This window comes from Geotrypetes seraphini, chromosome 4 (genome assembly GCF_902459505.1).
Source record: "Geotrypetes seraphini chromosome 4, aGeoSer1.1, whole genome shotgun sequence".
NCBI lineage: Eukaryota > Metazoa > Chordata > Amphibia > Gymnophiona > Dermophiidae > Geotrypetes > Geotrypetes seraphini.
The window spans coordinates 235,757,340-235,774,181 of record NC_047087.1 but is presented as its reverse complement, the minus strand read 5'-3'; the positions used below and the strand labels follow the sequence as shown (position 1 = coordinate 235,774,181).

Here is a 16,842-nt window from a genome sequence, read left to right as displayed (position 1 = left end):
TCCGCCTCGACACGACCTGTGATGTACTTAAATGTCTCAATCATGTCTCCCCTTTCTCTACGCTCCTCAAGAGTGTATAGCTGTAGTTTGCCCAGTCTTTCTTCGTATGAGAGACTCTTGAGTCCGGAGACCATTCTAGTGGCCATTCGCTGGACAGATTCAGCTCGAAGCACATCTTTTTGGTAGTGTGGTCTCCAAAATTGCACACAGTATTCCAGGTGAGGTCTCACCATGGCTCTGTAAAGCGGCATTATGACTTCAGGTTTGCGGCTGATGAAGCCTCTATTGATACATCCCAACATCTGCCTTGCCTTGGATGAGGCCTGCTCCACCTGTTTGGCAGCCTTCATATCTGCACTGACGATTACTCCCAAGTCCCGTTCTTCTGAAGTCCTAGCTAGTGTTTCCCCATTTAAGGTGTAAGTTTTGCATGGATTTCCGCAGCCGAGATGCATGACCTTACATTTCTTAGCGTTGAAGCCCAGCTGCCATGTCGAGGACCAGTTTTCCAACGTGATCAAATCCTGCGTCATATTATCCTTGAGATTGCTTTCACTTACTATATTACACAGTTTGGCGTCATCGGCGAACAATGTTACTTTACCCTGAAGCCCTTGGGTCAAGTCCCTTATGAATATGTTGAAAAGGGATGGTCCCAGGACCGAGCCCTGCGGCACTCCACTAGTCACTTCCGATGTCTCAGAGAGGGTGCCGTTGACCACCACCCTCTGAAGTCTTCCACTCAGCCAATCGTTGACCCATGCAGTTAGTTTCTCACCTAACCCCATCGACTTCATCTTGTGCAATAGTCTGCGGTGTGGGACACTGTCAAAAGCTTTACTGAAATCCAAGTACACTATGTCCAGAGACTCTCCCGAGTCTAACTTTCCCGTCACCCAATCAAAGAAGCTGATTAGATTGGATTGGCATGACCTACCCCTAGTGAATCCATGTTGACAGGGATCCCTTAGGTTCCCCTCGTCCAAAATCGTGTCTAGTTTACCTTTAAGTAAAGTTTCCATGAGCTTACATACTACTGATGTGAGACTTACTGGTCTGTAATTTGCAGCCTCTGCTCTGCAATCTTTTTTGTGCAGAGGAATGACGTTGGCTGTTTTCCAGTCCAGGGGGACTCTCCCCGTACTTAGGGAGAGATTGAAGAGTACTGCTAACGGTTTTGCCAAAACATCGCTTAGCTCTCTGAGCACTCTTGGGTGCAAATTGTCCGGTCCCATGGCTTTGTTCACCTTAAGTCTTGACAGTTCACTGTAGACATCAGCAGGTGTGAACTCAAAATTCTGAAATGGATCTTCCATGCTTTGCTTCATTTCCAGCCTTGGCCCGTGCCCTGGTGCCTCGCAGGTAAAGACCGAGCAGAAGTAATCATTCAGCAGTTTGGCTTTATCGGAATCTGTTTCCACATAATTCCCGTCTGGCGTTCTAAGGCGTACTATCCCATTTGTGTTCTTCTTCCTGTCACTAATGTACCTGAAGAAGGATTTGTCCCCTTTCTTAATGTTCTTCGCTAGAGTTTCTTCCATTCGAAGTTTGGCCTCCCTGACTGCTGTTTTGACCGCTGCAGACTTTGTCTTGTATTCAATGTTTGCTTCCTTCTCCCCGGTGCGTTTGTATAAGAGAAATGCTCTTTTCTTCTCCTTGACGCGGTTCGAGACCTCATCAGTGAACCATTTGGGTCTCTTGTTTCTTTGTTGTTTATTTACCGATTTAATGTAGCGGATAGATGCCTCATGAAGGGTCGACTTCAAGGTTGACCACATAGCTTCCACATTATTAGTTACTTCTTGAACCTGTAGTGTCTGATGAACGAAATCTCCCATGCGTGCGAAGTCAGTGCCCCGGAAATTGAGTACCCTTGTTCTTGTTTGAGATCTAGGGAAGCCTTTCCTAAGGTTAAACCATACCATGTTATGGTCACTGGTGGCTAGCGTTTCTCCCACCGAGACCTCCGAGACGCTTTCCCCGTTCGTAAGTACCAGGTCCAGGATGGCCTGGGCCCTAGTAGGCTCTAGCACCATTTGTTTGAGCTGTACTCCCTTCATGGACGCTAATATCCTCCTGCTATCACAAGTTGTCGCTGAGAGTGTGTTCCAGTCTACATCAGGCATATTGAAGTCTCCTGATAGAACAACATCCCCCCGCAAGGTGATATTCTCAATGTCTTCGATTAATTCTGCGTCTTTGTCCTCCGATTGTCTAGGAGGTCTGTATACCACACCAAGGTATAGGCATTTTTCTCCACCTCTGGCCAGGTTTACCCAGATAGATTCCCCAGTATACTTGACATCCGTGATCCTGGTTGTCTTAATGTTCTCTTTGATGTAAAGTGCTACCCCTCCTCCTAACTTACCCTCTCTGTCTTGGCGAAGCAAGTTGTATCCTGGTATAGTCATATCCCACCCATGAGAGTCCGTGAACCATGTTTCGGACACAGCCACCACGTCTAAGTCTGCATTAACCATTTCTGTTTCCAGTTCTAGAAGTTTATTCCCCAGGCTGTGTGCGTTAACATACATAGCTCTCCACTCTTGGTGTTTACTAAGCTCCTTATGAGTTAAGGTGTCTCCTAGCGAATCTGTTGCAGTAAGGGTATTTACCTCGGACTTAGAAGCGGAGTTTTTGTTCGCCACCTCAGGATTGTTACTTACTGCTCCGGTGTAAAAGTGGGTACCCACCCCCGACTTACCTAGTTTAAAGCCCTTCGAAGTAGGCGGGCTAGTCGGTGTCCGAAGACGTTCTTACCTCTGTTGGTCAGGTGGAGTCCGTCTGGTCCCTGTAGTCCCTGTAGTGCCAGAGCACAGTATATGGCTGATATTGGGCTGCACCAGTTTTAGTGGACAATTTTTTTTCTATAGGTCCATGAGGTAGATATGGGGAACTCTGCTACTCCTAACATTGCCAAATGCTAATCTCGGTGTATCTCAGTTTGAGGCAAAATGTCTATATTCTTCTCAATGGTTTTGTTTAATTAAAGTATGACTTTATATATATTATTATATATATTATATATATATTATTATTATTTGGAATGACACTAAAGTATATGAATGCCTTTTAGAAAGGACAATTGGGGGGAATTTAAAAAAGTATAACCTAAAACAACAGTACTAAGAATTTAGTTGTCTGAGATTATAAGAGATCTCCCTCTAAATCAGTGGTCTCAAACTTAAACCCTTTGCAGGGCCACATTTTGGATTTGTAGGTACTTGGAGGGCCACAGAAAAAATAGTTAATGTCTTATTAAAGAAATGCCAATTATGCATGAGGTAAAACTCTTTATAGTTTATAAATCTTTCCTTTTGGCTAAGACTTTATAATAACATTCTAATTTATAGCTAAAGAGACATATGACCAAGAAACTGTTTTATTTTACATTTGTGATAATGATAAACATACTGAGGGCCTCAAAATAGTACCTGGCCCCCGGGCCGTGAGTATGAGACCACTGCTCTAAATGGAAACATTCCTGTCCAGGAGATAGAAGACTAGTTTTCACCTCAGCTGCGCTAAAGGTTTCTCTCTTTAACTGGAACTGGAAAATCTTTGAGCCTGAAGCTCTTGCACAAGAGGATCTTTGGAAAGATCTCCTTCCCCTGAAATTCAAAGGTAGAGGCGAGTATGCATGTTTTTACATTTTTATTCTGAACAGACCCCTGATGCATTCAATGAGACAACATATTTTTAACTTTATTATATTAGTTCAGTTAATTTTTCAATACTTATCATATATTATCATTCATGTCAAGCAGGTCCTCTGCTCATGCAAAACATTTTTACCCTTGTCTTGATGGTCCTTAGAGGGAACATAGACCCCAGTCAGTCGGGTTTTCAGGATATCCTTAATGATCAGACAGATTTAATGATAAATAAATGTTTTTCTGTCCTTTGGAAACTACGCATGATTAAGAAATATTTTGATCTAGCGTCATTTAGGCTATTTAGGCATTTAGTCTTCAGTCCTGTCTATCCTGGATTATTGTAATATAATTTATTTGGGATCTCATAAGAAAATTCTTAACAGATTAAGAATAATACAAAACTCAGCGGTTCGTTTGATCTTCGGTCTGAAAAAATACAACCATGTTAGCCAGTGACGTACCAAGGGGGCGGGGGGGGGGGAAGGGGGTTGGTCCGCCCCGGGTGCACGCCCCAAGGGGGTGCACAGCCGGCACCCACCCTATTCTGCCATTGCTGCCTTTCCTTAACCAGCAGCAGCGGCAGTAAACAGGGGTGTCCACGGGTGCTCACTGGCGTTGCTCAGCTTCTGGCCAACTTTCCTGCTGAAAGCCGCGGGCGTCCACTCCTCGCGTGATCCACGGCTGCGTCGGAAGTGTTCTCTCTGACGCCACGACATCAGAGAGAGGCTTCCAACGCAGCCACGGATCAGTGAGGTGTAGATGCTTGCGGCTTTCAGCAGGGAAACCGGCCAGACATGCTGAGCAGGGAAGGGGGGGAGGGTAGAAATGCTTGGCAGGGAAGGGGGAGGGTAGAACTGCTGCACAGGGAAGAGGGGAGGGTAGAAATACTACACAGGGAAGGGGGAGGGTAGAAATGCTGCAAAGGCAAGGGGGGAGACGTGCTGCTGCTGCACAGGCAAGGGGGGAAGAAATGCTGCACAGGCAAGGGGAGGGGGAGAAATGCTGCTGCTGCTGCACCCAATTGGGGGAGAGAGAGGGAAGGAGTGAGAAGGAAGACAAGGGAGAGGAACAGAGATGCAAAGTCCATGGGAGGGAGGGAAAGGAAGAAAGGAAAGGAGATACCAGACCATGGAGGGGGAGGAAGAGATGCCATGACATGAGGGAAGGGAAGGAGATAGAAATACCACACCATGGTGTGGAGTGGGAAGTAAGAAAGGAAAGGAGAAGAGAAAGAGAGAGATGCCAAAGCATAGGGGAGGGGGTAGAGACAGGAAAATGGAGAGGGGGTGAAGCTGAAATGAATCATGTGCAAAGGAAAGAAGGGAACCCGGTTATACAGTTTATTGAAGGGACATAGAAATAGGGAAAATGCCATATGGAAGAGAGAGAGGGTGGACAGTAGATGGAAGGGGTAGAGAGAGAGGGCAGAATCTGGGTGGAAGGGGCAAAGAGAGGGCAGATGTTGCATAGAAGGGAGAAAGGACAAACGCTGTATAGAAAGAAGAGAGCAAAGAGATGATTAAAGCAGAAACGACAAAAGGTAGAAAGATTTTTTGTTGCTTTACTTAGAATCAAGTAGTATTGTAATTGTATTGATAAACCCCTTTCCTCAAGACAGAATACCATAACAGCAGTATACTGTATTGTTCTGAAGAAAGATTTGGCCTCTGAAAGCTAATTGAAAAATGGATTAGTCCAATAAAATGGTATTTTCTGATTTCTCATTATTTGTTTTATTTTTATTTGTTAATTTGTAAAGTGGTGATTGTTATGTATCAGTTTTTTCAAATTTACATCTACTGTCTTTATATTTTGCACAGTATTAGGGGACATGTGTCACTGTTTTTGTGGTGTTGCATTGTTTGCAGAGTCTGGTTTCTTGGTGGTTCAGTTTAACTTTTGTCTACATATTTCTATTTTTAGTTTGTGATTAGTTTGTGTATGAAAAGGACATAGTTTTCAGTTGGCATTGACTACAGGATCAATTGACTGTGCAGGATCTGGCTTGTTTAGTTTTACAATGTATGTGTTGGTGTTCTAGTGCTCACTGCAGTGTTTAAGATGCTGCCTTTTCCTAGGTACACTCTTGTTGTGCGATATGTGGATTGTTACTAAAAATCATATTTTTGATATAGATGGGGGTGTGTCAAAACATGATGGGCCCCGGGTGTCACATATGCTAGGTACACCACTGATGTTAGCACTTATTATAGACAGCTTCACTGGTTGCCGTTTGATGCAAGAGTTTTATTTAAATTTGGCTATATCTGTTTTAAAGTATTATTTGGTTTAGCTCGAGCTTATCTTGTTTCTCATTTTGAATTTCATAGAACAAACATGAATACACTCAAATCTTACTGGTTTGCATTTCTATCACCCAAACTTGTCGTTACACAAGATTTTTTTGAACAAACTTTAGCTTTCTAGGCTAGTAAAATGAACACCTGGTGGAGTATCCTAATTCCTCAAGCTCAATCTTATCATGCTTTTAGAAATGCATTGAAAACCTATCTGTTTGATAAATTTATATCTTAATTGTTTTAATATTGTATTCTTGTTATATATATGTGGTGCATTTATATGATTCGTTGATTGTCCAGCTTTTCTTGATGTAAACCGCCTAGAACTAATTGGTATGGCGGTATACAAAAATAGTTTATTATTATTATTACTATCATAATAGAAAAGACAGACATGCAAATTTGCCTAATACATATTCATTTAGGATATCTTGAAAACCCGACTGGCTTGGTGTCCCCCAGGACAAGTATGAGAACCAATAGTCTAGAGCATAAAATATTGTTTCCAGGCTCCATTTTCACACCTAGATTTCTCTTTCCTCACAAATATGTTCTATATGTCTAAAATAGGACTGCACACCCTTAAAATCAAGTCTTATGTTCACAGGGAACTTTTTCTGTTTCAAAAACTTTGCTTCAAAGCCTATGATTTCTAACTGAGCCCTTCTCAATTACAGTGGAAGCAATATAGAGTATTAAAATCAATCAATTTTCAGAGGAAATAGACTGGTTTCCTGCCGCAATGATATTTTCACTAAAAAGAACATTTTACTGGAACGTGTCTGACTGAAAAGCAAGCATTTTAACTGAAATAGGATGATATTATTGATGAGGGAACTCTAATAATGAACTCAATCAATGTTTGTTGCACTCCATTACTGTGATATTGAATTTGTATTCTAATAAACAGTTAGTTAGCTGGTCCCAGTGCATTTTAATATTTTAATATTTTGTAATGTAGGAATATATTGTTGGAAACAAACTAAGTGGAAACAAAAGAGAGAGATAATGGGTAAAATTTCAGCCCTCTCCCCCACATGACTTGTCTTCTTTTGAAGAAGCCTTGGTTTACCAGAAATAATAAAATACAGAAAATAGCAGAAATACGGGGCAATGCTCTGATGGTTATTAATATCACTGTTTAGGCAGCTTGGTGGCTCAGGTAATAAGTGCCTGGGTTTGCAATGGGTTCAAATCTCCCTGTTAGGTCTCCTGCTCCCTAGATCAGCTACTTGGTAGGATATTGTGGATGTGTTATTCACAGTCGTCAGGGGAGGAAGTCATGATCCTTGCTGAAGGGTAAAACAATGATTGTTACACTTAAAAATCTACATACCTTGTAATAAACTATGGGGGTCTTTTACTAAGGCGCACTAGCCGATTGCGCGCGCGCTAAATGCAAATGCATCCAAAGAATATAACGGGCGCATTAGCATTTAGTGCACGCTAAATCGGCTGGCACGCCTTAGTAAAAGACCCCCTATAAAAACAATTTATGGGGGGTGTGGTGCTGAAAAGTCCTCAGCCCAAACAAGAAGAGAATGACATGGATATGATTCAATCAATGATCTGAAACAATGTCAAAATACAGAATTTCATTTCTGCAAATTGGCACTTAATGAAATAAGATAACTCTTTTCAGCTACTTTGGCAAAATAGCGCTCAGAATTTAGGGAGCTGGTTGATTGGGCTGAGAACTTTTCAGCACCCCCCCTGTATTATATCAATAATTAATCTAAAACTTATACCAGTAACTGAATCTATACTATATATGGTGGCAATCGATATATAGTAATGCTCAAGGGTAATGCTCTCCAGAGCCATAGCGAGCTATGTGTGGGCAGTGTAGCTGCACAGGGCACAAGAGAGGCAGGGGTTCCAAAGTTGAGTCCTGTCTATTGCTTTCCCTGCTTGGCTGTGACTCAGTGGACGGGACAGGAGCTCAAGGAGGCGTGTCACATGGGCCACATTTCCAGCTCGGAACAGTCCTGATGCTCTCTTTCAATTAATCCAACCTGCATCACAGATCAGTTTTACTAGAAAACTTTGCTCAGCCCCAAGATATTTAATCATTTTACATACCTAAGGTGACCATATGTCCTGTTTTCAACGGGACAATCCCGTTTTTGGACCGACCATCCCATTGTCCCAACCCACCGCTTTGGGACACCAAAATGTCCTGTTTTCAGGGACAGTGTCCCGAAGCTGTGTGTGAGGACACTGGGACAGGTGATTGCTTTCCATCCCTGCCACGCTGATTCAAAGCCCGGTCCGCCGCCGCTGCCACTGCTTCTTGCCTTCTTCCCGACGTCAATTTTGACATCGGAGGGGAAGTTCCGGGCCAGCCAATCGCTGCCTGGCTGGCCCGGAACTTCCTCTCCAACGTCAGAATTGACATCAGGAAGAAGGTAAGAAGCAGGGAGGGACGGAGGGAGGCTGGCAGGCAGCAGTGGTACACGGGCGGGGGAGGGGGGTGGGTTGTATCAGGCACTGGAGGGAGGGAGGGAAGGAGGTAGGCAGGCAGCGGTGGTACATTTGAATCAGGCACTGGAGGGACAGAGGGAAGGAGGTGGGCAGGCAGACTGGCTTCAGGGGAGGGGTGGGACAAAGGCTGGAAGGCAAGACATAGGAAGAAGGTACTGGGGGTACTAAGGACATGGGAAGGAGGCACTGAGGGTATTAAGGACATGGGAAGGAGGCACTGGGGGCACTAAGGACACAGGACAGAGGCACTGGGGGCACTAAGTACATGGGAAGGAGGCACTGGGGCACTGTGGACACTGGACAAAGGCACTGGGGGCACTAAGGACATGGGAAGGAGGCACTAGGGGCACTATGGACACAGGACGGAGGCACTGGGGGCACTAAGGACATAGGAAGGGGCACTAAGGACATGGGAAGGAAGCACTGGGGGCACTAAGGACACGAGAAGGAAGGAGGGAGGGAATAGAAAGGGACAATTGTTGGACCTGAGTGCAGAAAGAAAGAAATGAAAGAAAGGATACATGATCAGAAGGAAATGCAACCAGACTCATGAAATCACCAGACAGCAAAGGTAGGAAAAATTATTTTATTTTCAATTTAGTAATCAAAATGTGTCTGTTTTGAGAATTTATATCTGCTGTCTATATTTTGCACTATATTTGTCTATTTTTCTATAGTTACATAGAAACATAGAAGATGACGGCTGATAAGGGCCATAGCCCATCAGGTCTGCCCACTCTACTGACCCACCCCCAAGTCTACTATCCTAGGGATCCCACTCCTGGTGACAGGTTCCCTTTGCTTAACCCTCTAAGGGATCCCACATGTGCATCCCATTTGCTCTTAAATTCTTGCACGCTGTTTGCCTCGATCACCTGCACCGGGAGCTCGTTCCAAGGATCAACCACTCTCTCGGTGAAGAAATATTCCTGGTGTCGCCATGAAATTTCCCATCCCTGAGTTTGAGTGGATGCCCTCTTGCGGCTGAGGGTCCTTTGAGAAAGAGAATCTCTTCTTCCATCTCGATACGGCTGGTAATATGCTTAAACGTCTCGATCATGTCTCCTCTCTCCCTACGTTCCTCGAGTGAGTACAGCCGCAAATTTTTCAGCCTTTCCTCGTACGATAGATCCTTGAGCCCTGAGACCATCCTGGTGGCCATCCGTTGCACCGACTCTACTCTCAGCACATCTTTTCGGTAGTGTGGGTTCCAGAATTGCACACAGTATTCCAAATGAGGCCTCACCATGGTTCTGTATAATGGCATTATGACTTCAGGCTTCCGGCTGACGAAACTCCTGCAGATGCAACCTAACTACTGTCTTGCCTTAGTTGAAGCCTTCTCCACATGATCAGCAGTTTTCATGTCTGCGCTGATGATCACTCCCAAGTCTCGTTCGTTGAAGTTTTAGCTAAGGTCTCACCATTCAAGGTGTAAGTTCTGCACGGATATCTGCTGCCGAGGTGCATAATCTTGCATTTCTTAGCGTTGAAGCCCAGCTGCCAGGTCGAGGACCAAAGCTCCAACAAATGTAAGTCCTGTGTCATACTATCGGGTGAATTGCCATCTCTCACTATATTGCATAGTTTGGCGTCGTCAGCGAATAACGTTACCTTACCTTGAAGCCCCTGAGTTAGGTCACCTATGAATATGTTGAAAAGGAGCGGGCCCAAGACTGAGCCCTGCGGTACTCCACTGGTCACCTCCGATGTTTTAGAGAGGGTACCGTTAACTACCACCCTCTGAAGTCTGCCACTCAGCCAGTCATTGACCCATGTAGTTAGTGTTTCTCCCAGCCCCATTGATTTCATCTTGTTCAACAGCCTGTGATGCGGGACACTATCGAAAGCTTTGCTGAAGTCTAGGTATACGGATTCTCCCAAGTCTAACTGTTTTGTTACCCAGTCAAAGAAGCTGATGAGATTGGATTGGCAGGACCTACCCTTGGTGAATCCGTGTTGACTGGGATCCCGTAGATTCTCCTCATCCAAGATTGCGTCTAATTTACGTTTGATTAGTGTTTCCATGAGTTTGCATACCATTGATGTGAGACTCACCGGTCTGTAGTTTGCAGCTTCTGCCCTGCAACCCTTTTTGTGCAGTGGAACGACGTTAGCTGTTTTCCAGTCTATGGGGACTCTCCCCGAACTTAGGGAGAGATTGAAGAGTCCTGATAGTGGTTCTGCCAGGATATCACGCAGCTCACTGAGCACCCTGGGGTGTAGATTGTCCGGTCCCATGGCTTTGTTCACCTTGAGTCTTGCCAGTTCGTAGTAAACGTCGCCAGGTGTGAACTCGAAATTCTGAAACGGGTCTTCCACGCTGGACCTTGCCTGCAACTGCGGAAGTATTCATTCAGTAGTTCTGCTTTATCGGAATCTGATTCTGCGCAGTTCCCATCTGGTTTTCTAAGGCGACATTGCATATTTTAAAATCATCTGCCTTGACATCTTTGAAAACCCCCCCAAATATTACATTACATTACATTAGTGATTTTTATTCCGCTTGTACCTTGCGGTTCAAAGCGGATTACATAAGAAGAGAACTGGACATTTCCAGGATGGTACATGACAAAAGAGAATACAGTTTGAGGATAGAGACTTAATAACAGAATGATAATTAACAGAATGATAATTAACAGAATGATAATTAACAGAATGATAATTAACATTTTTTCTATGCATAGTGTGCTTTGTAGTTTTTAAAATTTTTTGGCTACCCTTATGAATTAATAAGATATTATATGTACATGAAAAATAAATGGAAGAAATTGGGGGCGGGATTAGGGCGGGGCTAGGGCGGGATTGGGGGCGGGACTGACAATTAATAGATGTCCCCTTTTGATGAAAAAAATAAATGGTCACGTTACACATGACTCTCCCATTTTGAGTTGCACACCATGGGATTTAGAGACCAAGGGGCTCATAATAAAAAAAATAAAGATGTCTAAAACCCATCATAAATCGGCACTTGGACATCCTAAAGGCCAGGACGTCCAAATGTCTATTTTTGAAACCGTCTTTCTGGACGTCTTGCAAGGCATCCCAGCCACTGTGCTTCCAAAGTTTGAGGATGCGTGTTATGGGCAGGCTTAGGCTTGGATGTCTTGTGCCAATAATCAAACTTTTCCCAGGACAGAACTTGGACTTCCAGAGCTAAATCTGTTTTAGAAGCATCTGAGTGCCACAAATGTACCCAAACTGAACAAATGGTCACTGGAGGGATTAAGTGATTACCTCCCCACACTGCCCCAGTGGTTTCTGACCCTCTCCCACAACCAAAAATCTAAATGAAACAGTATATACCTGTCTCTACAACAGCAGCATCTGGTATGGGAAATCCTAGTACAGCATCACACAGGGTCTTAAGTAGCCTGTTGAGTGGGCTAGTGAGCCATAGAGAGGAGGACCCAGGCCCATAAGCCACTCCAACCACTACATTTATGGTGCAAAGTATGAGCCCATCAAAACTCTACTATACTGCCATGTAGGTGCCACCTACATCCATAGGGGCTATTGGGGTGGTAGACAGGTGGGTATAGTAGGTTTTGGTGGAGTTGGGAGGGCTCACCATACATTAGAAGGGGGTTATAGTGAGTAGTACTTCTGGCACCTTTTATGTGCCTTCTAAGGTGCCCCACTGCTCTTTTGGCAAGTCTTTTTTGGCTAGTCCATTATACTACTGGCCCCTCCCACGTCTAAATGGTCTGGATTTGGATGTTTTCAACTTGGACAATTTTGTGGTTGAAATGGAAAACAAAGTTAGGGGTCCTAAAGTTGGATGTCCCGGTGGCCAAAACATCCAAGTAGATGATTTAAAAAAAAAAAAAAATATTGGGTAGACAATTTTTGAAAGGAAAAAAATGGACGTTTCTCTTCCCCTGACTTTGGATATCTTTTGGCAAACATCCAAAGTTGGATTTGGATGCACTTTCAAAAATGATCCTCCAAGCATGTTAGAGTAGCACACAGCCAGGTGTGCACATAAATCCTAATTGAAATGCATAGTAGATGGCATGGATAGGCAGACTAGATAGGCCATATGGTCTTTATCTTTATCTGCCTTCATCTTCTGTTTATCTATGTAAGTTGCGTGCACATCTAGGGATCCTGCCCAAATTTAGGTGCCAAAATCTGGGTGTCGTATATAGAATCCAGGAGTTAGCATGCAACTATGAGATGTTTCAAAGTAAAAGTATAATATATATAAATGCAGAGTTCACTAGATGTTATTAATAATAGTATTTTCCACTTTTTTAGACCTCAGCAGTGCACCCATGGCGTGAATTTTACCGAACAAGTTAGCACACTACATCATCTTCATCGGTCTCGTGTTAAAATATTCTAATTCTACTTATTTCAGTGTCTTGTGCATATACGTAAAACTTAGCTTAAATGTCGGCAGGGACTTATTCTGACATGTTTCGCTTCTGAGCTGTTTCAAGGATCTGTCCCCTTTAGCATACCCTACGCCTAGGCATAACTTTAATGTCAAAAGAGTCAAAAGTAAATAATTAACAGTTTAAAAGATCCTGGTTATTTCAGGAAGCTTTCTTAAAACAGTATCTACAGTATGGGCCCAGTATTTGACAGCACTTACTCAGATTGGAGCGGCTCCTACACTGATTAAATACTTCTCACTGGGATTTATCTGGATTTTCAGTGGCATTATTTGGATAATATTACCGGTACTGAAAATCTCCTCTGACCACCCCAGAGCTGGGGACATCTAGGGGTGGAGCCAGAAGTTATCCAGGTACTACCAACATTCAGTGCTGGTACTTCAATCATTTCTGCCAGTCAGTTTATACCCAGTGCTAATATCACGGTATCAACCAGCACCGGGTATTTGGGTACAGATATAAATGCTACAGCTCGGGTTTAAATTCAACATTAATTGTGGTGTTCAAATATTGGGAATGGAGAAATGATAATGTATTTACTTATTTTCGTTCTAATTTTATATATGGCACTCAAAATTGCATGTGGAAATGTGGGCGTACTTCCAATTTCAACCCTCCATTCGATCAAATAAGCCAATTAGTACTGATAATTGGGTACTAAATCAGTTTTCGGTGCTGATTGGCATTATTTAAAATTTGCATGCACATTTGTATGCATCAGGATCTGTGCATAAATTTTACTTGTGGCTCTGAAAAGGGAGCATGGCCATGGGAGGGACATGGTTGGATTGGTGCGCTCCTGGAATTTATACAGTAAGAGAGATATGGACATAGTGTAGGCATGAGAATTTGCATCAGCTTTTACTTAGGGCTCCTTTTACTAAGCTGCGATAGCGGTTTTAGCGTGCGCTTAGTGTGTGCAGAATTGCCGCGCGCACTAGACGCTAACGCCAGCATTGAGCTGCCGTTAGTTCTAGCCATGTAGCGCAGGTTTAGCGCACACTAAAATTCTGCAAGCGCTAAAACCGCTATTGCAGTTTAGTAAAAGTAGCCCTTAGTGTAAGTCTCCGCGCCTAAACTTTGGCATGGATCCCGGTGCCAAATGCTGTTCTCTAAACTGTGCTCAATGGTGCCATTTATATAATGAGCTCATAGTGCAAAATTTTATCAGCAATGATTTTTTGGCACCATGTACAGAATATTGGCCTTTGTGTTTTATTAATGATTTTACTATTACATATTTTGTAGTTTGATTCAAGTGGCTTGGTGTATTGTTAATTTGTATTTTCATTATATTATATCTGATGGCTTAAATTACCTGGAGCATATTTTAAGGGGATGGTATTGCATAAATTCAAATAAATAAATAAATATTCCCCCAACCCCTTTTTACAAAACCACGCTAGTGTTTTTAGCGCTGGCCGTGGCGGTAACAGCTCCGATGCTCATAGAATTCCTATGAGCGTTGGAGCTGTTACCGCCACGACCAGTGTTAAAAATGTTAGAGTGGTTCTGTAAAAACAAAGTTAGTTCTATTCTATTTGTTGCTCTTATGTTCCATTTCTTCTCTCGAAAGGCCCCAAAGTGATTTACAAAAAAGGAAAAGAATTGCATCAATACAGAATTAACAGTAAAACAACAAAGAACAAAAGTGCAGTGAAGAATTAGTCCCCAAATAAGATGTTTTCAAATTTCTCCTTGTTATATAACCCCTTTTCCTCATCAGTGGTTTTAATGTTGCCTATGTGCTTTTACATTTTATTAAAATTGCATTGTTTATACTGTATTCCGCTAATAGCCCCATCATAAGCTATTAGTTATTATTTTATTTAGCTCTTAGAATGTAAGGTGCTTTTGTTTCTCTCAGCTTTCTAAGGAAATTCAGTATTCAGTGGCAAATCACATCCTGTCTTGCGTGAAATCTGAAAAGAATCGCCAGGGGTTATGTGAAGCTGGGCTATTGAGTACCATTGTCACCTTCTGTCAGGCTGCGCTGTGTGATGGCGCAGACCCTCTGCACCTGCACCTGGTGAGGGTGTTTGAGAAGCTTGCCTCCCAGGCTGTAGAACCTGATGTGTTAAGGTAAGTTGCTTAAAGCATTCCATGCCTAGAGCCTAATTACAATAGTCATATGGTAAAAATAAATAACATTTTACAAGGTCAGAAAAAGTTTATTTCAGTTTAGTGACCCTCTGCTTGTATGCAAAGGGGATAATAGTACTGGTCACCTAAAGTGGTGTTTGCTAAGCACCACTCACCTAATCTTATATATGGCGCTCAAAATTGTGCCCGCATATTTGGGCGCGTGCCCAATTTGCTCACACAATTTAATTGCTTAACACGCCAATTAGCTAACAATCAAATATTGGCCCCAATTGGCAATAACTGAAATTTACGTACGTACATCTTTATAGTCGCTATTCTATAATGATGTACACATAAATTTTCCAAGCGGATCCAGTAAGGATGCTTGGCTATGTGAGGGACATGGGTGGGTCAGGGGTATTCCTAGAATTTGTGTACAGTGTTACAGAATAACATATCATAACATAAATGTTATTTATTTATATTTCGGATCAAGGCAGTGTACAGGATATTAAAAAAACATCAACAAATTAGAATAATACAGTTTTACAAACGCACAAAAAACAATAAATGAAAAATTGAGGTTAGTGATGGAGTAAGATGATGAGTGAAAGTTGTCTAGTCTTGGGTCAACAAGGGTTAATTTAAAACTGGGGGGCTCCTTTTACAAAGCTGCGCTAGCATTTTTAGCGCACCCACCGGATTAGTGCGTGCTAAAGTGCGCGCTACCCGAAAAACTACTGCCTGCTCAAGAGGAGGCTGTAGCGGCTAGTGCGTGCGGCATTTTAGCGCACACTAAGCCCACGCTAAAACCGCTAGCATGCCTTTGTAAAAGGAGCCCTGGGTCGATAGGTCTGGGGAAGAGGTGAGTTTTCGAGAGCTTCCTAAAATGCATGTATGATGTAGAAGAACGGACCAGATGACTCCATTCTGGATCTTTAGAAGCTGCTTGGTAGGATAAGAATTTATTGATGAATCTCTTATGTGAGAAACCTTTAACTGATGGGAAGGAAAAGAGAGACTGGGGTTGAGAGGTCCGTCCAGGTCTGGAAAATAAGAAATGATTGGTGAGGTAATCAGACAATATACCATATAGGGCCTTATAGAAGTGACAGCCAAATTTTAAAAATACCCAATTCTCAATTTTTACCCAGTGGAGTTTGTTTTAGAAAGGGGTTAAGCGATCAAATTTTTTCAAGTAAAATATCAGCCTTACTAAAGTTCCTACTGAATACTAGTGGTTAGCCAGATAAATGCTAATTAAGCAGCCAGGAGCCATTCCTGCCCGCTTAAATGTTGCTGAATATCAAAGGGTCAACTGTTTGGCAAACCCCTGGCCTATGTTCCCTCTAAGCTGAGCACATGAGAAAATTGCTCATACATTCTGGGAACGTCACTAACAGATTTTACATGGTCGCTCACAAAAATACTTGCAAATATGAAAAATTGTTGGTTTTTAGAAGTTGTTGTTTTCATAAAAACATTTTTTTTTTCAGAACTTGTCACTCACATGAGAGAAAATTTGCACGCACCCAGTCAATCCTTAGAGGGAGCATTGCCCCGGCCCACTTTGCCCCTCCTACAACTCTCACAGTTACACACAAAAGAACACAGGCACTAGTATTATAGTGTGACATCTAAGTTCTGTTATATATGCAGCTACAAATTAGGGCAGAAGAACACAAACGGGATAGTACGCCTTAGAACAGCAGACGGGATTTATGTGGAAACAGATTCCGAAAAAGCCAAACTACTGAACGATTACTTCTGCTCAGTCTTTACCTGCGAGGCACCTGGACACGGGCCACAGCTGGAAGCAAAGCCAAGCAAGGAAGACCCATTTCAGAATTTTGGGTTCTCACCAGCTGATGTTTACAGCGAACTGTCAAGACTCAAGGTGAGCAAAGCCATGGG

The 16,842-nt window shown here is 43.0% G+C and overlaps 1 protein-coding gene across 4 annotated transcripts in view; it reads left to right on the top strand.

Annotated features, from left to right (window-relative positions):
- The window catches only part of WDFY4 (WDFY family member 4), a 613,830-nt gene that overhangs the window by 179,534 nt on the left and 417,454 nt on the right, over positions 1-16,842 (top strand). For all 4 annotated transcript variants that reach the window (XM_033941175.1, XM_033941176.1, XM_033941173.1 and 1 more), the window contains exon 14: positions 14,711-14,925. In XM_033941175.1, the coding sequence (XP_033797066.1) occupies positions 14,711-14,925 (215 nt within the window). The remainder of the gene's footprint in view (positions 1-14,710; positions 14,926-16,842) is intronic.